This window comes from Anabrus simplex, chromosome 1, assembly GCF_040414725.1.
Source record: "Anabrus simplex isolate iqAnaSimp1 chromosome 1, ASM4041472v1, whole genome shotgun sequence".
Classification (NCBI taxonomy): Eukaryota; Metazoa; Arthropoda; class Insecta; order Orthoptera; family Tettigoniidae; genus Anabrus; species Anabrus simplex.
In genome coordinates, this window is record NC_090265.1 from 418,084,997 (window position 1) to 418,109,930 (window position 24,934).

General features: G+C 37.4%; 1 protein-coding gene across 2 annotated transcripts in view; it reads left to right on the forward strand.

Moving 5' to 3' along the window:
* LOC136856885 (uncharacterized) overlaps positions 1–24,934 on the forward strand; it is a 518,885-nt gene that overhangs the window by 47,145 nt on the left and 446,806 nt on the right. For both annotated transcript variants that reach the window (XM_067135106.2, XM_067135104.2), the window contains one exon: positions 21,386–21,594. In XM_067135106.2, the coding sequence (XP_066991207.2) occupies positions 21,386–21,594 (209 nt within the window). The remainder of the gene's footprint in view (positions 1–21,385; positions 21,595–24,934) is intronic.

The window sequence follows — 24,934 nt, forward strand, 5'->3', positions numbered from 1 at the left end:
ATGAAAACATAAAGGTCCAATAATGCTGCCTTGAGGAATTCCTCTCTTAATTATTACAGGGTATGATAAAGCTTCTCCTATTCTAATTCTCTAAGTTCTGTTTTCTAGAAATATAGCCACCCATTCAGTCACTCTTTTGTCTAGTCCAGTTGTACTCATTTTTGCCAGTAATCTCCCATGATCCACCCTGTCAAATGCCTTAGACAGGTCAATCGCGATACAGTCCATTTAACCTCCTGAATTCAAGATATCTGCTATATCTTGCTGGAATCCTGCAAGTGTTGAATTTCAGTGGAATAACCTTTTCTAAACCCAAACTGCCTTCTATCGAACCAGTTATTAATTTCACGAACATCTATAAATATAAAATAAGAGTTTTGTCTGTACATGTGCTCAGAATTTGAAAAGAATGGTATTTTTGTATCAGTCATATTCATAATAACAAGGAAACACACTTTTTTCTTTTCCGTAATTTCTGTCTGTCTGTATGTATGTATGTATATATGTATGTATGTACACGAATCACGAGAAAATGGCTGAAGAGAATTTAATGAAAATCGGTATGTGAAGTCGGGGGATGAGCCACTACAATCTAGGTTACAAATCATTTTATTCACGCTGAGTGAAATGGTAGTTTAGGGGAAGTCCTAAAATTTAGTTCTCAAATATTTATATTATTGGTGGTCCTATCAATAAATACTACATAACTAGAGTTATATAGAATTAAATTTCTGGTAATTTATGTTATATACATTTTTACCGTACCGGCTATGATAACACAGATATTCATGAATTTGTATTTTAGTTGCTAAATCCATATCAATGCTGAGCCACGAGAAAATGGGTTGACAGATTTTAATGAAAATTGGTATATAGAGTAAGGGAATAAGAAACTACAATCTAAGCTATAAACAATTTTATTCACCCTGGATGAAATTGTAGTTTAGGGGAAGGCGCCTAAAATTTAATTTTTAAATACCTATGCTATTGGTCCTAACAAAAAGTACCGGTACTACATAACAAAAGTTATAGAGAATACAATTTCTGATCATTTATGTTTTACTCACTTTTACCGTACCGGTACCGACTATGATAAGAGTGGTATTTCAGAGTCAGAAGAAACTAAATGTGAAGGCCTACAATATCAGAAGCACATAACATTGATCAACAATAACATTATATTGACCATTGTTTGTTGTGATGTTCTTTATCTCTTATGCTGCCACTCAACTCCAATAGATGCGATTACTGCTGCGTACCGAGAATAACAGCCTGACTGAATGTTGGCGGGAAATAGGTGGGGAGTTAGAAAACTTTATTCTTTAGCATGCCATCCCTCTGGTTCATACATTTTCTGATACTGCTGGTACATAAAACACTGGTTCATCATAGTATTCCAGCTATTCAATCCCTATTCTGATGCACTGTTTTGAATGAGCAATGTGCACTTAGTAGTAGTATGACCTGGTCTAGAATTACAATTTAGGCCTATTCCAAATTATAGCACCACAACTCACTAAATAACTCCAAATTCAACCCTGAAAAGAGCCGTTTCTTAAGAAAAGCTTCTTCTTCTTCACTTTTATTAAATTGGCGGAAAATAGGTGGGGAGTCAGATTGTTCCACCGCCAGGGTAGTGAATTGAGATTTTCTGACTCATCGGGTACCCCTAGGAAAAAGATTATTAAAAGGGCATAGTTTTTACCCTGGGACTCTCCACTATTTAAACCCCCCTCCCCCCTGCCAAGGAAAGACGAAGAGTGTTCACGGATCATGGCTGTCTGTGGCTTGGTCATTCCAGCTCTGGAACTTTGGACTGTTAGATCGGCAGTGTAGTACTGTTCGTTAAAAGTGAGAAAACATGCGTTTTTTCATTTGATCGAGTATTTCATATGAAAGCATTGCTTTTAATCGCGTCATTCCTACTGATGTCATTGTAATGGTTTGTGTTCATTTCAGTCGGGAACACCACTAAGACAGTCTTTCTGAGGATGTAAAAAGGCGGGTGGAGAGTGAGTGTCTGTCATTATAGTGAAAACTCCCCAACCTGATTGTGACTGATGGTAGGCAAGAGGCCGACCATTGCCATGAAAATGATCTAATCCAGTCTTCATGTGAGGAAAGACATTTGGTGACTTCCCTGTCTCATTTCTAGGGTAACGCTAAGAGCTATGCAATGCGCAGTCCCGCGTCCAGGTAGGGTCGCGTGAGATCCAGGCTAGCTTGATGACAATGTCAATTTCCAAAATATAACGAAAAATTCTGGGCTATGGGTCCTGAAACTAGAGAAAACACCGTCGTGGTAAACCATCGGATGAACAAACCTACGCAAACGGACGTCTCCAAATTGCGAAATCGGTTCGTATCCAAATAAAGTAGCACAATTCTTAATCTATGTCTACTTACAAACTAAGTCCATAATCTAGTAAGTCATTGAAAGAATTAGCAGTTTTAAACAATACTATTTATTAAAACAAAAATGAATGAAATCTTAAAAAAAAACCAAAAATAACCTTTAAGTGCGTTGAAATACCATTAAAGTAATGAACAATAATTCATCAATGTCGCATCTCATCAGATGCTTTCAAAGTATATTAAATTTGGAGGCCTCCAAGTAATTAACAAGAAAGGAAAATCAAACATTACATCTTTGATTGGGAGTAGTTTGAAAAAGTCTGATGCAAGATATTTACATTCTAAAAAAAAGAAAATCAGGATCACGTTTACAATATTCTTCCAATATTACATAATCTATCCTTTCAAACTTCCACTCGATTTAATTAATTATTTCCCAACTTAATTTGCGGTATGATAAACTCATTTTACTAGTAATTATCACATTCAGTTATTAGGGATATCAGTTATCAGGGAAAACATTCCTTCCAAGTGTCCCAAGCATTTTACCTGTTTAACTTTCCTGAGTTTTCGATACAGTATCTCGTAGGCATTGAGGAAAAGATAACTCGTGGTCATATTCTTCTATTTAACACAAATAATCAAAATATTATTATAATTATTCATCAAGTTACTCGTTAAAGAAATACTAATTTCAAAAGAAAGTTCAGAGGTTATGTGTGTCCATAATATTCAGGCTGTCACTCACATCTAACAAGCATCTAAACTAATTCAATTAAATACTAGGCAATCGGGTACGTGAGAAAACTCTAACTGTTATCATCAACCGTTAATTATGAATGTCACCAGTGATACCATATCATGTAAGTAAATAAACTTCTGAGCTTAGTTCACCAGCGTAAAAATACCTATGGCTAGGAAATTCTACAGACATAAGTTGCCTTCCTAATATCATCTATGTGTAGAATCATTTTCGATGATCATATAAGTAGTTGCTAAGTTAGTTACGATATTTGGATTGTAATCGACATTGTGTAAAGCTTCCCGAAAGATTAACATATGTTTGAGAACCAATTATATTATTATTTATCTCGAATAGCATCAATTGACCTCATTTCATTTCTAGAAACTATCTATCTCTTCATTTGCGATGTAATAATAATAATAATAATAATAATCATCATCATCATCATCATCATCATCATCATCATCATCATCATTACTCCTGCCATATTACAATTCTTCCTATACAATTCATTTATTTCATATAACGCGCCTCATGTCTCATCTTAATATTGTAACAACATCACAGTTCACCTTAACTTGACGCACATTACATCCTCATCGTTATTCATCCATCAGATATCCTACTTTATTCTCAAACTTTCTTCGAATTCCATAAATTATCTCGTTATGTCTTGTAACGATGTCGTAACAACCTCTCCATGATCATATCTTATTTCAGCTTGATTGTACGTGCATTATCATAGACCTAATGTCAAACACAATACGGCTTAATATCACATTTACATGAACTAACCTCCGTTACTTCACCAAGGGCAACATTACGAACGCAAAAAGAAAATAAGTTATCACTGGATAATCACTTCCTATACGAATGGATTTGCCTTGCATTTTAGATTACCTACTAGCCTCTGATACTGTGAATTCAAATAACCATTCACGTAACATCACTCTTATAGCACACTTAAAAATAGCACTTTCGAGTAACGAATGCAAATATACATGGCGCTTTCCAAATAACAAATATCTAAACTACTTACTAAAAGAGTGACAAGACTTATGTTTTCCTCCCGCTCTCGATGCTGCTGTCACATGTCCAAATGATTAGGACATGTGGTCTCCGGGTTCACGGCATCACATTAGCCTGTCGGGACCGTTTGGGATGGTCTTCGCTCCTCTCCGACTCTCATGGGCTGGACTTGTCGATCGTGATACCTTCATCTAGGCAGCCTATGCCTCTGTACGTCTAGCACATGACGTAGCCTGTTTCTTGCGTGGTGAACATGGAAAAACATATCAACATGGTCAATTTCATCATCTGCTGGGAAAAAGCCTGCTATGAGCTACTTATTAGTTTGATCGTTGCTTCTTATGTGGCTTATGATATTTTAGAATCTTTCTCTACGTCTGTTGAAGCTTCAATTCGTGGTTTCCCATTTTCACACCAGGCAAATGCTGGGGCTGTACCTTAATTAAGGCCACGGCCGCTTCCTTCCAACTCCTAGGCCTTTCCTATCCCATCGTCGCCATAAGACCTATCTGTGTCGGTGCGACGGAAAGCCCTTAGCAGAAAAAAAAAAAGAAGCTTCATTTAAACCCCAATATAATTCTGTCTATTTCTTGCGCAGCAATTCTTCTTCTTCTGCGACTTCTTAATGTTGAATTCCTTTCGTTGTATACGAGTTCTTATTGGTCTCCCGTGACGTAGTATTACGGTACTCTGCCAATTAAACTGTGTAGCTTTATATTAAGAAATGTTACAAACTCTATCCTGCCGATGACTTCTTTTGCTTGTGAAGATGTTTGTTATTACTTATCTACAATTCTTATCTATATTCCTCTTCTCAATCAGTCTTCCTCCAAAAGTCCTGTGTATTCCTCAACGAATTTTTTTTCTTTCAATAAGCATATTTTAACAATGTATTGACGTCATCTTTTCTCATCGCCTTCTGTAATTTCTTCTCTTCTTTTACCTGACGGGAGTATCATTCTCTTATCATTCAAGCACACGTTGACGTTCTATGTCTGGCGTTCGTACAACATAGCCGCCATTTTTGCTCCAGATAAACCTTTGTACACAGTGAAATGGCACACCAATTTAATACAATCTTGCTCACAACGTGTACACTACCTAACCTAGAATTCTGTATACAATGTAGAATTCCGTAGCGAAGCACGGGACCGAGCTCGATAGCTGCAGTCGCTTAAGTGCGGCCATTATTCAGTATTCGGGTGATAGTGGGTTCGAGCCCCACTGTCGGCAGCCCTGAAGATGGTTTTCCGTGGTTTTTCGTTTTCACACCAGGCTGTACTTTAATTAAGGCCACGGCTGCTTCCTTCCCACTCCGAGCCCTTTCCTGGCCCATCGTCTCCATAAGACCTACTGTGTTGGTGCGACATAGAGCAAAAAAAAAAAAAAGTGAAGTATGGGTACATCAGCTATTGTCTAATATAATTGGAAAGAATGCTTTCCCAAAGCTTTCGTGCAATGCATGTCAAACTGACTGGCCTGTGATTTTCAGCTTTATGTCTATCACCCTTTCCTTAATACACGGGAACTACTATAGTAACTCTCCATTCATTTGGTATAATTTCCTTACTAGTTCTTGTAACTTAATTCCACTAATCTCTATCATAAATTCATTACCAATCATTTAACTGTGGTCAGTAATGATGATATTTTTAATTAATATTGTAGTCTTACACAATTGTGACCACATCGCTGCTCCTGCATATTAATAAAAATCATGTTAGTTATTAGATTGAGAAATGGTCTGACAGTTACAGGGGCACAAAATATTTAATTGAAGTTTTTTTGCTAGTGGCTTTACGTCGCACCGACACTGATAGGTCTTATGGCAACGATGGGATAGGAAAGGGCTAGGAGTTGGAAGGAAGCGGCTGGGCCTCAATTAAGGTACAGCCCCAGCATTTGCCTGGTGTGAAAATGGGAAACCACGGAAAGCCATCTTCAGGGCTGCCGACAGTGGTATTTGAACCCACTATCTCCCGGATGCAAGCTCACAGCTGAGCACCCCTAACCGCATGGCTAACTTGCCCGGTATTTTTTTAAAATTGAAGTAAAATTAAAAAATGCATACCTCATATTCCCCATTCATCTCAGCATTTTTGTGTCTAACAGTGTACTATGCTGCTGGACATTAAAACTCTTTTTTAGCTGTTATTTTAACTTCACACACTTTGTAGAAGAGGATGTTTCCTTTGGTAGAGAAGCATTTCTCTCTGAACCTAATGCTGTTTCTTAGTTTAACTCTTTCACTACACTTTCTTTAGATTGTCTTTACGTCAGCTCTGTCGCTGTTAATTGTACTACAAAGCTTTGAAAATTGTCTCTATTGACATTTTTAAGAACGTTGAGGGGAGGAATGTAATTTAGGTGCTACCAGAAGTGGTCATGAACCACAAATGTTAATACAGATAAGCTCTTGTGGTATTTTTTTGTCTCTTAACAAGGGTGACATTCCAGTAGATTTAAATACCTGCACTGCAATTCTTACTCTAAAGGAAGTTATTCTAAAACTAGTGATGTAAACTCAGATGAGATACAATAAGCATTAAGTGTTGAGCACTGTGGTCTGAGCTTCAAGTTTTGTCACATTGCCACACACACATTTACACAAGGAACATCGGACATTACATTTAAAGTGAGGTTCATTTTTCCATGCAAAATATAACCAAATATGGCCTTAAAAAATTAAAATGACTGAAATATGATCAAAACAATAAAAAATAACCAAAATATGCAATTACATGTTGCATAAAATAAGGTTAAATTTGCTCAGTAATGTCCCGTTCATATTTAATTCCAACAAATAGCCAAACCGTATTGATAAAGTTATAGTTTACGAATATTACGTTAGTGAAGGTGGTATGTTGTGTGGAGTGGATCCACAGGAAGGCGCATTTTCACTAAGTGATGTGTTATTGGGTGAGGATTTGGCAGATAATCAGTGGTATGATTATTCCAGAATCTGGAAACAGAGAGGACACTATACTGCCTCAGAAGAGGAGTTCCAAAGTAGGGGCAACACGAATGAAATAAGTTATTTGGTTGTTACCAGTTCTGTGACAGGTGACAAGGAGGATAAAAGGCTACCGTTGAATAATGACCAATGGCATTTAGGACCAATTCCGGAAGATGATAACATGAATTAAATACATTGATATATATACATAATCCTAATGAAGGAAATTAAAAGAAAGTTGAGGGTAGTTATGGGCGTGAAGAATCAGTTAAAATGAATTCATGTCTTGGAATGGAATTCCAGGACCACTGCCAAATTAGTGAGGAAGACAGAAATTTTTTTTTTTGACCATTACTATTCTATGCAGAGTACACAAAGGCAGTGGGATTGGTTGTTATCTTGTGTAACAGGTACCAGTTAAAAGGAAAAGAACCCAAGGAGAAGCAAGTAGGAGAACGCACACTCTACAATACAGCATCGTTATTAGTGGGGTAAAGAAGAAAGCAGCACGAAGAAAAAGAGGTGCTAATGAAATATGCAGTGCACTTTTCAAGTATTAAAAACCGTTGAATGATTGCACCAAGATAGAAACAATTTCTGTCAACTGTGATAGCTGTCTGGATCAGAATCGTAATAAGCAGATGTTGGCTATGATATCTGCACTTTCCTTCAAGAGTCTCAGAATGTGAAAAAAATGTGAAACTGACATTTTTATTACAAGGCCATACTTATATGCATGTAGACTCTATACACTCAACTATTGATATGTTCTTGAAGAAAAAAAATTTATGGGCAAGGACTAATTCTCATCCATATATCGTTCACGAGCTCCACCATCCAGATTTTGAGGACTGGAAGAAAGTGTTATCAGTCATTTCTAATGTAATACAAGGCAACAAAACTCTAAGTATCTCAGAGGTGAAGTCATGTTTTTCTTTTCTTAGAGATTTCACGATATATCTGTACGTTACGACTACAAAAGAGGATGAAATGTCACATTAACAACACAGCCAAACCTAGTGAAAGAGAATATTTATGATTGTCATGTTCCAGTGTCGGAGAAGTGGTATCGAGATCTGAAAAGCCTTTGTACTAAAAATATGATTCGAACAATGTTCGACAATGAGTTTCTGAATCTTACGTGCGACTGCAAACACCATCATGTATTACCCCAAACAGATGAGGACTGATAAAAACATTCCTTCTTAAATATTGTCCTATTCTCAGTGTTACTTCTACTTTGATTGGTTTATTGTACGGCAGTGTAGTGAATCAGTTTTCCTATTGATAACTTTTTAAATCTCTAAATACAATCATTTAAGAAATATATCATTATTATTCTCAATTTGTGTGCTCAAATAAAACCCTGCAAAATATTGTAAGCAACGAAAAAGCTATCGTAAGAGGACCGCATTGTTAAACAATGCATTCTACAGTGACCATCAAACAATCATAATCAACATTTGTAATTTTAAACTTCTTTTTACTATGATCAAATAAATGTGTAACCTAATATGACAATAAGGTGAAAAATTTAGTTCTAGAGTATAACAACCTAAACTGCCTAAGATGTTTATATTTGTCTTGCTAGCAATTTTTATCATCTCCTGTAATTTATAATTTGTTGCTTAGGATAGGGACAACATAGATATAATGCCTTTCACAGGCTTTTTGTATTAACCCAAGTTCCAGAATATCACCATCAGCTGATGGTATTCCAAAATGAATTCATACACTTTACTACTGTACATTTTTATATTCACTTATTCTATCACTTGTTTAAATTATACTTTCACTTTGAGCAAACACGCTGTTTATCTATGCTTTGAAACTGGGCCATATAAAGCACTGTTACCCTTGACCGCATAGTTATGGTTATCCATAGGCAACAGATTTTTCTACCTACTGTAGGTATAACTGCTGTAGAAAGCCTGAAATAAAGCACATAATCTCCAGCAACAAGATATGCGACTAATTCAGGGGCAGGTCAGGAACATCCTGCTACTGTATGTGATAGTATTAGACGGTACTACTTTCGATTGTCTGGCCGAGGGTTGGGCGGCCAGTACTACACCTGACAAACTGAAGGAGAACCAACAGCTAAGGGTGAAGGAGTTCTCCCTGAGGGGGCTTGGTGAAGCTTTTGTGTAGGAAATGACACTAATTCACCAAAATGCTGATGCCTTGTAGGTGTGACGGGGGTCTGCCAGAGGTTAAGGGGGATACCCAGACAGAAAATCCTGTACAGCATTAGGCCTAGCAAGTCAGCTGACAGAGTTGATGAGTTTGTTGCTTTCAAAACCAAAACAAACCTTGGATGTAAAAGTATTAAATTTACTAGACATGACTACTCCTCTTTATGCAACTCGTGAACTTATGAGGGCCAACAACCCAAAGCTCTCCGGAGATGAAGGAAGAGACCGACATTACACAGGAAGAAAAAGCTCAGAATTGGAACCCTCAATATCCTTACCCTTACTGGTAAATGCTAAGAAATTGTAAACCTCATGGACAGATGCACGGTTTGGATTTTAAGGTTGAGTAAGATGAAATGGAAAGGTTCAGGAAAGAAAACTTTATGAAATAATTATATATTGTAGATATTGTACTGGAGTGGGAACCCTATTGAAGCCAGAAATGTAGTTGCTTTTGTTCTCTACGAAGATGTTGATGTGCAGATGGACATCAATTATGAGTTACAGAATTATTAAAATGAAGTTATATGTTGGCCAGGTATTCCATACCTTTCTCCAAGCATATTCCCCACAGACAGGCGGTCTTGCAGATGAAAAACAATTCCTTGTAGATCTAGCAGACCAAATAAAGGAAGACATCACAGTCATGGGACACCTGAATGCCCAAGTTAGGACAGATAAGCAAGGCTGCAAACACATCATAGGCCCCAATGGCTATGGTGCCACAAACCAAGAGGGCATAAACCTGATAGACTTCTGAGCACGGAATAACCTGAGCATACAAAACTCTTGGTTTTGGAAGGGAGACATGTATAAAATAACGCACTACAGTTGGGATGGGAAGCAGAGGACTATATAATAACTATATAATAACTGATAGATGTGCTAGCCAGTTCATTGCTGATGTTGAGGTTATTCCAAGTGAAAGTCTCAAGGGCCCACTGGTTTTTGGTTGTGCACATTCTGAACGTCCATGTGCAAAATGCCAAGCACAAGAAAGTGCCTGGTTGCTAGAAGAAGATGGGAAGAAAGAATACCAAAATAATATCTCAGCTAAATTACCAAAGAATGAAAAAAAGAGGAGTAGAAGAAGTGGTTGTCATGCAGGAACAGCCTGGTTTCAGAAGCCACAGAGCGAGTTGGCCATGCGGTAAGGGGTGCACAGCTGTGAGCTTACATTCGGGAGATAATGTGTTCGAGCCCTGAAGATGGTTTTCTGTCGTTTCCCATTTTCACGCCAGGCAAATGCTGGGGCTGTACCTTAATTAAGGCCAGGCCGCTCCCTTCCCACTCCTAGTCCTTTCCTGTCCCATCGTCACCATAAGACCTATTTGTGTCAGTGTGAAGGAAAGCCAATTGTAAGTTTCAGAAACCGTATCACTGTGTTGAAAGACAATTGCAGTACAGAGGGAGAAAGAAACACCATGGTGGAATAAGAGGGCAAGAATTGCTGTGAAAGGAAAAAAATGCAAAGAAGAGGCTAGATAATGAAAAACAGAAATCAGTCCACCAAAGAGATGAAATTCAGTACGTGGCACAGGAGTTCCAGAACAAGAAACTAGGCCTACAGTATTTGTGGATTGATTAAAGAAAAGTTGTGGGACAAGTTCACTACCAATCTAACAGAAGACTGTGAAAGTAAGAGGAAGTTGCTTCATAAAATGGTCAAGAATAGAAGAAGGTAAGCTTTGCAGTGTCTTTGCACTGGAAACAGATGATGGGAATTTGATTATGACAGATCAAGGCATCAGAGAAGAAATGAACTTCTTCAATACTTTGACTCAAGAAAGTCTTTAAAATGTTATCAGTGAAGATTGCAGTTTAAGTGTGAGTGATGGAGCATAACACCAACTAACATGGCTAGAAATGGAGTCTGAGCTGAAGAACATGAGAAATGGTCCCTAGGGTTTGATGACCTCACTGCTGACATGATAAAAGGGAACTGGAGCTCAAGGCATACAGTGGTTGTATAGAGTACTCTTGGTCATCTGGAAAGAGTATAGGATACCAGAGGACTGGATGAAAGCTATTATTATCCCCCTGTATAAAAAGGGGAACAGGAAAAAATGTGCAAATTATAGGGGCATCACTCACTAACTTAAAATTCTGGAGAAGATAATTGGAAGAAGAATCAGTAATATAGTAGTACCATTATTGTAGAAGGAGCAGCATGGATTCATGAAGGGCCAAGGCACTACAGACCTGATATTTGCTGTCAGGGAGGTAATCTGGGAATGACTAGAAGATATAGGTGTACCAAATTTCCGGATTGATAAAATAAAGATGCTCTGTCAAAAATGCTTTAACTGTGTCTAAGTAGGGGATGGAAAATTGGATTGGTTTGAAACCAAAAGAGGAGTCTAGCAATGAAGTGTCTTGTCACCACTCTTGTTCATCATTGTCATGGATTGGATCATCAAATCAATCAAAGAACATGCAAAGAGCCTAACACACTAATATTTTCAGATGATATTCTGATCTGGGGGGAAAATGAAGCAGAAGTACATGGGAAACTAAATCTTTGGAATGGCATGTTAAAAGAATATGGATTTAAAAACTGTTGAAATGACTATCAACAGGAAAGGCACAATTTCAAACATTTTCATAGAGGGAACTCTGTTACAGTCTGTTTCCAACTTCAAATAACTTCAAAATATCATTTCAAAAGATGAAACCAAGAAATACTTAATAGGATTCAGCAAGCTTGGCATTTTTATTTTCAAGTGAGAAATCTACTCTAGGATGATAAAATACACCAGAAAGCCAAATTAACCAATGTTTCATACCTATTTCATTCCACTTATCACCTATGGACTTGAAACATGTACCCTACATAACAAGGCTGATAGTAAAATCCAGTCAACAGAAATGACATTTTCAGAACAATGAAGCAAAGAAGCAGGAATGACAAGATTAGAAATGAAGCAAACAAGTGGGGAGCTGACATGAAAATACCTGTTACCCAGCTTTTAGGAAGAGTTAGGCGGAAGAAATGGAGGTGGAAGACAGTGGCAAAAACAGTGATGTAGTGGGTGATGAATGAAGGCAGTGACACCATGGAGTCTTTCTAAGACGTGGGAGCGGATTGCCTGAGATTACGTAATTTGGCTCAAGATGACGCATCGTGACAAAGATGACGTACAGAGGACCAGTTACCAGCCGCAAGTATCGCATGTAGCAGCCGAGAAGAGGAGGCCAACCCAGAGGGGCGAAGGAAGCAAGATAAGTTTCTTGTTTTCAGAATTCTATGTGTCATTAGGCAGAGAATGATTACTATAGCTCAATTGCAAGTCACATATAACCCATGTGCCAAACATGACCGAACTAACCTATTTCATGTTGTTGTTGTTTGAGTCATCAGTCCATAGACTGGTTTGATGCAGCTCTCCATGCCACCCTATCATGTGCTAACCTTTTCATTTCTACGTAACTATTGCATCCTACATCTGCTCTAATCTGTTTGTCATATTCATACCTTGGTCTACCCCTACCGTTCTTGCCACCTACACTTCCTTCAAAAACCAACTGAACAAGTCCTGGGTGTCTTAAGATGTGTCCTATCATTCTATCTCTTCTTCTCGTCAAATTTAGCCAAATCGATCTCCTCTCACCAATTCGATTCAGTATCTCTTCATTCATGATTCGATCTATCCATCTCACCTTCAGCATTCTTCTGTAACACCACATTTCAAAAGCTTCTATTCTCTTTCTTTCTGAGCTAGTTATCGTCCATGTTTCACTTCCATACAATGCCACGCTCCACACAAAAGTCTTCAAAAACATTTTTCTAATTCCGATATCAATGTTTGAAATGAGCAAATTTATTTTCTTAAGAAAGCTCTTCCTTGCTTGTGCTAGTCTGCATTTTATGTCCTCCTTACTTCTGCCATCGTTGGTTATTTTACTACCCAAGTAACAATATTCATCTACTTCCTTTAAGACTTCGTTTCCTAATCTAATATTTCCTACATCACCTGCCTTCGTTCGACTGCACTCCATTACTTTTGTTTTGGACTTATTTATTTTCATCTTGTACTCCTTACCTAAGACTTCATCCATACCATTCAGCAACTTCTCGAGATCTTTTGCAGTCTCAGATAAAATAACAATATCATCGGCAAATCTCAAGGTTTTGATTTCCTCTCCTTGGACTGTGATTCCCTTTCCAAATTTCTCTTTGATTTCCTTTACTGCCTGTTCTATGTAAACATTGAAAAGGAGAGGGGACAAACTGCAGCCTTGCCTCACTCCTTTCTGGATTGGTGCTTCTTTTTCAAAGCCCTCGATTCTTATCACAGCAGACTGATTTTTATACAGGTTGTAGATAATTCTTCGTTCTCGGTATCTGATCGCTATCATCTTCAGAATCATAAATAGCCTGGTCCAATCAACATTATCGAATGCCTTTTCTAGATCTACGAATGCCATGTACGTGGGCTTGTCCTTCTTGATTCGATCCTCTAAGATCAGACGTAAAGTCAGGATTGCTTCACGTGTTCCTACATTTCTTCTGAAGCCAAATTGATCTTCCCCCAACTCAGCTTCAACTTGTTTTTCCATTCTTCTGTAAATAATACGTGTTAAAATTTTGCAGGCATGAGATACTAAACTAATAGTGCGGTAGTTTTCACACCTGTCAGCACCGGCTTTCTTGGGAATAGGTATAACAACATTCTGCCGAAAATCGGATGGGACTTCTCCTGTCTCATACATCTTGCACACTAAATGAAATAACCTTACCATGCTGGTTTCTCCTAAGGTAGTCAGTAATTCAGAGGGAATATCATCAATTCCAGGTGCCTTGTTCCTATTTAGGTCACTCACAGCTCTGTCAAACTCTGACCTCAAAATTGGGTCTCCCATTTCATCAGCATCAACAGCCTCTTCATGTTCCAGAACGAAATTATTTACATCGTTACCTTGATACAACTGTTGGATATGCTCCTGCCATCTTTCTGCTTTGTCTTCTTTCCCTAGAAGTGGCTTTCCATCTGAGCTCTTAATATTCATGCACCTAGATTTCCTTTCTCCAAGGTTTCCTTGATTTTCCTGTATGCAGCATCTACCTTTCCCAGGACCATACAGCCTTCGACATCCTTGCACTTCTCCTTCAGCCATTCTTCCTTAGCTACCTTGCACTTTCTATCCACTTCATTCTTTAATCGCCTGTATTCTTTTCTGCCCTCTTCATTTCTAGCATTCTTGTATTTTCGTCGTTCATCAATCAGGTCTAGTATCTCCTGAGTTATCCACTGATTCTTAGTTGATCTTTTCTTCCTTCCTAACATTTCTTCAGCAGCCCTACTGATTTCATTTTTCATGACTCTCCACTCTTCCTCTACTGTGTTTCCTTCGGCCTTTTCATTTAGTCCTTGTGCAACATGTTCCTTGAAACGATCCATCACACTCTTTTCTTTCAACTTGTCTAGATCCCATCTTTTTGCATTCTTTCCTTTCTTCAATTTCTTCAACTTCAGATGGCATTTCATGACCAACAAGTTGTGGTCAGAGTCCACGTCTGCTCCTGGGAAAGTTTTGCAATCCAACACCTGGTTTCTGAATCTCTGCCTAATCATAATGAAGTCTATTTGATACCTTCCAGTGTCTCCAGGTCTCGTCCACGTATACAGCCGTCGTTTGTGGTGTTTGAACCAAGTATTAGCGAGGACTAAATTATGGTCAGTGCAGAATTCAACCAGCCGACTTCCTCTTTCGTTCCTTTGTCCCAATCCAAATTCTCCTACTGTGCTACCTTCTCTTCCTTGGCCTACCACTGCGTTCCAGTCTCCCATCACAATTAGATTCTCGTCACCTTTGACATATTGTATGAAATCTTCTATCTCCTCATATATTCTTTCAATTTCTTCATCATCCGCTGAACTAGTAGGCATATAGACCTGCACTATTGTGGTGGGCATTGGTTTGGTGTCTATCTTGGCGACAATAATTCTTTCACTATGCTGGTCGTAGTAGCTTATCCGCTGCCCTATTTTCTTATTCATTATTAAACCAACTCCTGCATTACCCCTGTTTGATTTCGTGTTGATAATTCGGTAGTCGCCTGACCAAAAATCCTGTTCTTCCTGCCAACGTACTTCACTTATACCAACTACATCTAACTTTAGCCTATCCATCTCCCTTTTCAGATTCTCTAACCTACCACAACGATTCAAACTTCTAACATTCCACGCTCCGACTCGCAGAATGTCAGTATCCATCTTCCTGATGATCGCCCCCTCTCGTGTAGTCCCCACCCGGAGATCCGAATGGGGGACTAGTTTACCTCCGGAATATTTTACCCGGGAGGAAGCCATCATCAGTACATCATTCATACAGAGAGAGCTGCATGTCCTCGGGAGGTGGTTACGGCTGTAGTTTCCCGTTGCTTTCAGCCGTGTAGCAGTATCAACACAGCTAAGCCATGTTGAGTATTATTACAAGGCCGTATCAGTCAATCATCTAGACTGCCGCCCTTGCAACTACCGAAAGGCTGCTACCCCCCTTTCATGTAAACTGACAAATTATATTTGTGCTAGTCAATATGTATATTGGTGTAGGAAGTGACATCGTTATAAGTGAATTCTAACATTAGCCATAGTTTTGCTAATTCCATTAGAGAGTGTGTTACGTATAGATATAAGATTCCAAATGATATGGAAGGGCTGTGTTGTTGTAATTCAAAGAGTATCGGGAAGAATACATGCTATGTGAAATTTAGATGGATTCTAGGAGGTAATAATATTGATAAACATGACAACGGCTATATAATGCAAAGAAGAAATAGATCCTATGTGAATTATGGGCAAATGCAGAAGCAATATCATCGAGGAAAGTTTAATGTTATGACGGATGATGAGGTTATTAAGTAGATTTGCAATGAGAAAAGCAGTGACTACGAAGTGATAGAGTTGAATTGAATATATATGTGGAAATTTAAAAGATACGAAGATGCATGCATCGGTAATTGCGAAGGAAGAAGAGGTATTGTGAAATTAAATGGCACATGAGAGTAGGATCGTATTGAATAATCATTGTATGGCAAGGTTTATGTCCAGAAGAGAGTATACAAATATGATCACAGCGTATAAGGGATTTGTAATAGGATTATTCAGCGCATTTAGATTTTCTCTTTCCCAAATCAAGTTAAGACTGAGGTCATGAAGTAATTCAGTAAAATGGCTCAACAAAATACATATAGACATCTATATATATATAATAAGACTTTTGTCTGTATATTGCTCAAAATTTGAAAAGAATGGTATTTCTGTATCGGTTGTGTCCACAGTAACAAGGAAATGCGCTTTTTACTTTTCCGTAATTTCTGTCTGTCTGTCTGTCTGTCTGTCTGTCTGTCTGTCTGTCTGTATGTCTGTCTGTATGTATGTATGTATGTACATGCATCACTAGAAAACGGCTAAAGAAAATTTTATGAAAATTGGTATGCAAAGTCGGGAAATAAGTCGCTACAATCTAAGCCATAAATAATTTTACTCACGCTGACAGAAATGGCAGTTTAGGGGAAGGCCTAAAATTTAATTTTCAAATATTTATGATATTAGTAGTCCTGTCTTAATAAAAATTGGTATGCAGAGTCGGGGAGTAAGTCGCTACAATCTAGGCTATAAATAATTTTATTCACGCTAAGTGAAATGGTAGTTTAGGGAAAGGCCTAAAATTTAATTCTTAAATATTTACATCATTAGTGGTCCTATCTCATTGAAAACTGGTATACAAATTTGGAGAATGAGCCACTACAATCTAGACTATAATAATTTTATTCACGCTGAATGAAATAGTAGTTTAGGGGAAGGCCTAAAATTTAATTCTCAAATATTTATATTGTTAGGGGTCGTATCGATAAATACTAAGTTATATAGAATTAAATTTCCGACCATTTATGTCTTAAATTTCTACCGTAATGGCTATGATAACACAGATATTCATGAATTTGTATTTTTGTTGCTAAGTCCATATCGACGCCGAGCCACGAGAAAATGGGTTAAAAGAATTTAATGAAAATCGGTATATAGAGTCAGGGAATGAAACTGCAGTCTAAGCTATAAACAATTTTATTCACCCTGGATGAAATTTGAGTTTAGGTTCAGGCGCCCAAAATTTAATTTTTAAATACCTATGTTTTTGGTCCTATCCAAAAGTACTACATAACAAAAGTTATAGGGAATACAATTTCCTATCATTTATGTTTTATTCAGTTTTACTGTACCAACTGTGATGAGTGGTATTTCAGAGTCGGAAGAAAACTAAATGTGAAGTCCTACAATATCGAAAGCGCTTAACATTGGTCAACAATAACATTACATTGACCATTGTTTGTTGTGATGTTCTTTGTCTCTTATGCTGCCTCTCAACTCGGATAGATGGGATTACTGCTGCGTTCCGTGTATAGCCTGACTGAATATTGACGGGAAACAGCCAGGGAGTTAGAAAACTTTCTTCTTTAGCATGCCATTCCTCTGGTTCATACATTTTCTGATACAGCTGGTACGTAACACACTGGTTCTTCATAGTATTCCAGTTATTCGATTCCTACTCTGATGCGCTGGTTTGAATGAGCAGTCAGTGTGTATACTTAAGACAGAGGCTGACTTTATAGTAGTAGTGTGGCCTAAATTATAGCACCACAATTCACTAAATAACTCAAAATTCAACCCTGAAAAGAGCTGTTTATTAAGAAACTCTTCTTCCTCTTCACTTTTATTAAATTCTACATTCATTTTATTCCAAATTATCATTGAAGATAATTTGCCTCCAAGTGAGATGGATTTTGCCACCACCAGTGTAGTGAACTGACATGTTCTGACTCATCGGGTACCCCTAGGAAACAGATTAGTAAAAGGGCATAGTTTTCTCCTGGGAGTCTCCACTATTCGTCCCTCTCCCTGCCGAAGAAAGATGAAGAGTGTTCATGAATCACGGCTGTCTGCGGCTTGGTCTTTCCAGCTCATGAACTTTGGACCGTTCGTTCGGCAGCATAGTACTGTCCGTTAAAAGTGAGAAAATGTGCGGTTTTTCATTTGATCGAGTATTTTATATAACATTGTTTTTATTTTCTACATTCCGAATGACCTTTTCGTAATTACCTATGTTGACTTCAGTTGGGAAAACCACAGTCAGTCTCTCTGAGAATCTTGTAGCGAAGCACAGGTACATCAACTAGTCAGTCTATAATATTACCAAAGAAGAAAGCACAATACATACTGGTACATATTTGAACTCTAATGATAATTTATGGTTAATGGAAGATAGGTTTTGCATATTGAAGTTTTGCTAATGTGACGTATGAATTTAACACATGAATGATAGGTGTAGATATATTTTCATTTGACAATGATAACTTGATAACAGCAAATAGTGGCTGTATACGAGAAACTTATTGAGCATTCCGAAATCCAAGAAATCAACGGAGGTCATAATAAGATTCCAGATAATGAAATTTCAAATAATAAAGATGTCAAGTAATAAAAATTCAGATAGAAACTTCAGATCTAAATAATGTAGATCAGATCAGGTTCAGACTGGTCAATCTAAATAGATGATACCTGAGGTAGGATGTTGTACTGATGATATTAAAGGACGTAATACTTGTTAAATCATCATCATCATCATCATTATTTCCCTTTATCCAGCTGTAGGCGGTTAGGGGCAAATATGGTTCCTCTCCACTTTCTTCGGTCTTTCCACGACTCCTCCTCCAACACTGTGTCCCAGTCCAGGTTTCTTTCTATAATGCTGCGTTGGATGGTATCCTTCCATCTCAATCGTGGTCGTCCACGGCCTCTCCTTCCTTGGATTTGCATTTCCATCACCTTTTTTGGCATTCTTTCGTCGCTCATTCGGTTTATGTGCCCAAACCATCTTAGTCGGCTCTTCTCTATTCTATCATTCATTTTTTCTACTCCAATTTCTTCCCGGATTTTCTCATTCCTTATTTTGTCTCTTCTACTCTTCTGTATCATACTCCTCAAGAATTTCATTTCGGCTGCCTGTATTCGACTCAATACTTGTTAAATATGATGTTGAAATCCAGTTTTCAGTTAGAGGAGTAGACTAAGATTGAATAAGAAAAGTAGGTTTAGAATGTTGAGAATTGTCAGGTTTAGACGATAACTGACCAGTTGAACTCGCATGAACGCATATTAAAGAAGAAATGAACCTGTTTCAATTATGAATTTGAAGCAAGTAAAATGTAAGGTAACGTAGGCTAGTTGTACAAATGAAAAGTCAGTGTTTCAGTGGTTGCTTATTTAATCAAAGAAAATTATTTGTACAGATTGTCTTCCTGTTTTTTTTTTTTTTTTGAATCATTATGTTTAATAAGTAGAACTAATGATTAACTTGATGTGTTATTTATAAGGATTATGATAGAATAACATAGCTAGAAGTAAGTTTTCGCATATACGATTTAGGTATCATTGCCGAGGTGTGTCGGATGGAGACGTCCGTTGGCAAGATTGAAATTGATGATGAGGTATTCGATACGTCAAGAAATCGTTCTTTTTCGAATCCCATGTTAAATCGAACCAAACTATGACATTCCCTGAGAAGCTGGCTGGGAATCCTTTTTCGTTGACCTGGACGCAGATGGGGTAAGCAGAGTTGCCTAATGTTAAATTGGACCTGTGCAAGATGCAGGTAGGAAATTAATTGGACCCCAAAGGATTAAGACCAGCAAGTGCAGCAGCACTAGAATAAGAACAGAATAATATGCAGTGTCGTGGAAATACATGCCAGTCCAATTGACGAGTCCATTGACGACCTGTGGGCGAAACACTGCACATGTATGCCTACATATGGCATAATAACCCAAAACTTTCTTATTGCTGAGATTTTTTGACACATAATATCTTTCAAATTGGGGTTGGGGATCTCAGTTGAAAAATTGATGCAACACTTTTCATGAAACACTTCAAAATATTATAGCTCAAAATGTATCATCATCATCATCATCATCATCATCATCATCATCATCATCATCATCATCAATATTATTATTATTACTTTTTGCTAGTGGCTTTACGTCGCACCAACACAGATAGGTCTTATGGCGATGATGGGATAGGAAAAGCCTAGGAGTTGGAAGGAAGCGGTCGTGGCCTTAATTAAGGTGTGATGGGAAATCACGGAAAATGATCTTCAGGGCTGCCGACAGTAGGATTAGAACCCACTATCTCCCGGATGCAAGCTCACAGCCACGCGCCCCTAACCGCATGGCCAACTTGCCCGGTATATATTATTTTAAAGTAGAAGAATGAATGCATAAGGCGTAACCACAGTAGCCTACCTGATGCGCATGATGCCAGTCTAAGAGGGCCGCCAAGTTAAGGGATGTTATTGGCAGTCAAAAGTCACTTCGCGTGTGGTGGTATATGTCATTTATCTCGAGATCTATCAGAAAATATCATAGAAATTTGACCATAAATAAAGAAAATATTGAAGTTTTTATGAATGAAAATTAATGAATTTTGACATGCAGTACTTCTTAAAAATGTCCAAATATAATACTAATAAGCAGAGAAAACCCTATCTAAAACATATGCATGGGGTAACTAGACTTGGTGAGAAATCGAATAAGATCAAAAGTTCATCTGTGGAACGAATGAGACTGCTACGGAAGTATCACAAACTTGAGCCTGCAGTGGTGGCCTCTCATAAGAACAAATGGCAAATCAAACGATACTGTAAATCATACTTCTTACTCCTCAGATCATTCACCATTGTTCAGCAAAAGTTTGATACAGTGCTAAAAGTTGTGCAGATGAATATTTAAGTGAATGAATCAAATCTTAACATTTCAACTTGTTTATCATTTCTAAATTAATACATTGGAGACATTTAACATACATAACTCAAGTGACTGTACTTAGTACAGCCTACCATGTATTTTATTTATTCTGGTTAGCCTTGTGTTTAGTCTTGCAAAGTTTTCTTACACAAAGCAAGACATACAAGCTATGTTTCCTTAATTGTGGTCTACTAAATATAATTTTTCTAGTTTTCATTTTTTATCATTCTGCTAGTCCATATTTGTTAGGAAGAATAATGGTGGCCATTATTATTAATTACAATTAATATTTGGTGTTTCAGGGAGTCCTCTCCACAGCAGGCATCTATCAGGTGCTACACCAGCATATCAGAGGGTTAAGCAACCCCAAGCTCAGGTGCAGCAGCAACAACAGCAACAAATACCCCAGGTGGCTCAAGTAGCACAGGTAGTTCAACATGTTCAGCAGGCTGCACAACAGCAGCTTTTGACCCATCAGCAAAGCATCATTCAGCTTGCTGATGGCCGGAAGGTAAAACTAATATCTTTAAAAAAAATATATTTTCTTTTGGTTAGCTAATTTATTCTTAATCATTGCATTCAATAGAGCAGTGTAGCATTGCTGATTTTAATGACAACTCTTACTCTTGTTGCTTATTACACTTCGTCTTGTTGTTCAGTGAAATCTTCATTTTCTGCATGCCCTTTTTTCTGAGACTGGAATAGTAGATGAGGTCGTCATTACTTTGCTGCGGTTTGCCAAACTGTTTTGAGTGCAGTTTATTACAATCCTTTAGTTTTTCTGGTTTTAGTGGCACACCTTTTGGTAGAATACAGAGTAATTTGTCAACTTTCTGATTTTTCTTCAAGAGAGAATGGAAAATACAAGAAGGGGTTAAAGTTCACTGCTCTGGAAGACTCTTTTCGCGTGTTTGCAAATGGGCATTGTTGGCAGGCATTTCAAAACATACCTGAAATGAAGCATTAGGAGTAAGAGGGTGTTATGGTTAACAAAATAAAATTAACCAACTGCAATAATTTTGTAAGGAAAGAATGCGACTGACGGAAGGTTATATTCAAGCAAAATATAGGTAAGCTTGTTTGCCTGTTCTGTTTAGTTGTATTCTTTTCCCATCCGGAAGGATATCTCGTCTTCTTCCTGCTATGTTTATGGCTTACCTCCAACACACTTCTGTTTTCCATTACTCCAGAGAAATGTACACTTACACTGTTTTACTGAAACACTGTTGCTACTCCAACCACTACTCTCCTTCACACAATATACATAACATTTGTTTGAGCGCTAGTTGCTTTTTAAATAAAAACAACAAAATTTGGTAGAGCATACCTCTTATATCAATTATCTCAAGGCGTGAGGTGATAAACTCACATATCTGGCAATATACAGGGATATGGATCAGGACAATATTAAATTACTGTTGCATTTCCACAATTGAGGATTGTACATGGAACTGGAATCACTTATTATAATTAAAATAAGACTGAGTTTATGACTATAGTTTACGTCACAATGAACAAGCATTGACGTATTTTAATTTAACAAAAAAAGTATATATATAGTGAGATTTGTGGTAATATTAAAAAGAAAATTTAATCTAAACAAAAAAAGCTATTGGCATGAACTTGAAGTGAGATGTGATATCGCCGCTGATTACATTCTTCTTCATGTTATGAATGCATAACATGTCTGATGCTTTAATTACCTGATGTCTGCATACACCGCTGTTGAACTTGAAATTCTTGGGAAAAACCTATGAGCTGAAGTCGGGAGCCGTCTGCTGTTATCTTCTTATATAACAAGGAAATGGCCTACATACCATGTACACGTGTAGGGAGCTCCAATGTAATTACGTCCACTCAATATATTATAAGAAATAGGAAAATATTATTGAAACATCTTGTGAAGTCCAACCTCACGAGAAGATGATGTTTCTTTATCAGCATAGTACCCGTCTCTGCTCGTATACAACCACCACTTGTAGACCTCGATTATTACAAGACTTCTTCAAACACAACTCTTAGCTCTGACCATCACTCTAAGACCACTTCTTCCATTTGATACATCTGACTGATACATATGATCTGATCCCTCTCACCACCGTTGTATCGACTTTTATAACCTCGCGGTGACGACTCATCTCCCTACTCTCTGTTCATCCAGGACAAATATTTCATGTTCCCTATGAGAATCAACATCTGTATCATACTGACACTTGGTCGCAATCACGTGCTCACGCACTGATGTCATCAGTCATGTGTTGTATAAGCGTACCCAAGCGGATTACAGTTGACTATGCTGCATGAGTCATCAGAAAACCTACTTGCACATAACATTCTCAGTTAAACATAGCCTCGATTGCAAAATACTCTGCCAACACATCTGGCTAGAGTTACAAGCCACAGAATGACTATATCAAACCAACAAATCTCACTTACTAATATACAGCATAATTACAAACATATTCACTTAACCTATGATTAAATACAATAATATGCGTGATACCTAATTATTACAGTCTAAATGATGAGAAACAGAATATAAAATCTAATGAATCGGGTTAATAATAATAATAATAATAATAATAATAATAATAATAATAATAATAATAATAATCTATATATATATATATATATAAAATAAGAGTTTTGTCTGTACATTGCTCAGAATTTGAAAAGAATGATATTTCTGTATCGGTTATGTCCACAGTAACAAGAAAATGCATTTTTTCTTTTCCGTAATTTCTGTCTGTCTGTCTGTTTGTATGTATGTATGTATGTATGTACACGCATCACGAGAAAACGGCTGAAGAGAATTTAATGAAAATCGGAATGTAAAGTCGGGTGATGAACCGCTACAATCTAGGCTATAAATTATTTTAATCAAGGAGAGTGAAATGGTAGTTTAGGGGAAGGCCTGAAATTTAATTCTCAAATATTTATGTTATTAGTGGTCATGTCTTAATGAAAATCGCTAGACAAAGATGGGAAATAAGTCGCTACAATATAAGCTATACACGCTGAGAAAAATGGTAGTTTAGGGGAAGGCCTAAAATTTAATTGTCAAATATTTATTTTATTAGTGTTCGTATCTTCAGGAAAATTGGTATGCAAAGTCGGGGAATAGGTCGCTATGATCTAGGCTATCAATAATGCTATTCACACTGAGTCAAATGGTAGTTTAGGGGAAGGCCTGAAATGTAATCTATATATAAAATAAGTGTTTTGCCTGTACATTGCTCAGAATTTGAAAAGAATGGTATTTCTGTACCTGTCATGTGCACAGTAACAAGGAAATGCATTTTTTTCCGCAATTTCTGTCTGTCTGTCTGTATGTATGTATATATGAATGTATGATTGTACACGCATCAATAGAAAACGGCTGAAGAGAATTTAATGAAAATCGGTATGTAATGTCGGGTGATTAACCACTACAAGCTCGGCTATAAATTATTTTATTCACGCTGAGTGAAATGGTAGTTTAGGGGAAGGCCTGAAATGTAATTCTCAAATAAGTTATGTTATAAGTGGTCGTATCGATAAATCTATATATATAAAATAAGAGTTTTGTCTGTACATTACACAGAATTTGAAAAGAATGGTATTTCTGTATCGGTCATGTCCACAGTAACAACGAAATGCATTTTTTACTTTTCCGTAATTTCTGTCTGTCTGTCTGTCTGTCTGCATGTATGTATGTATGTATGTATGTATGTATGTACACGCATCACGATAAAACGGCTGAAGAGAATTTATTGAAAATCGGTACGTAATGTCGGGTGATGAACCATTGCAATCTAGGCTGCAAATTATTTTATTCACGCTAAGTGAAATGGTAGTTTAGGGGAAGGTCT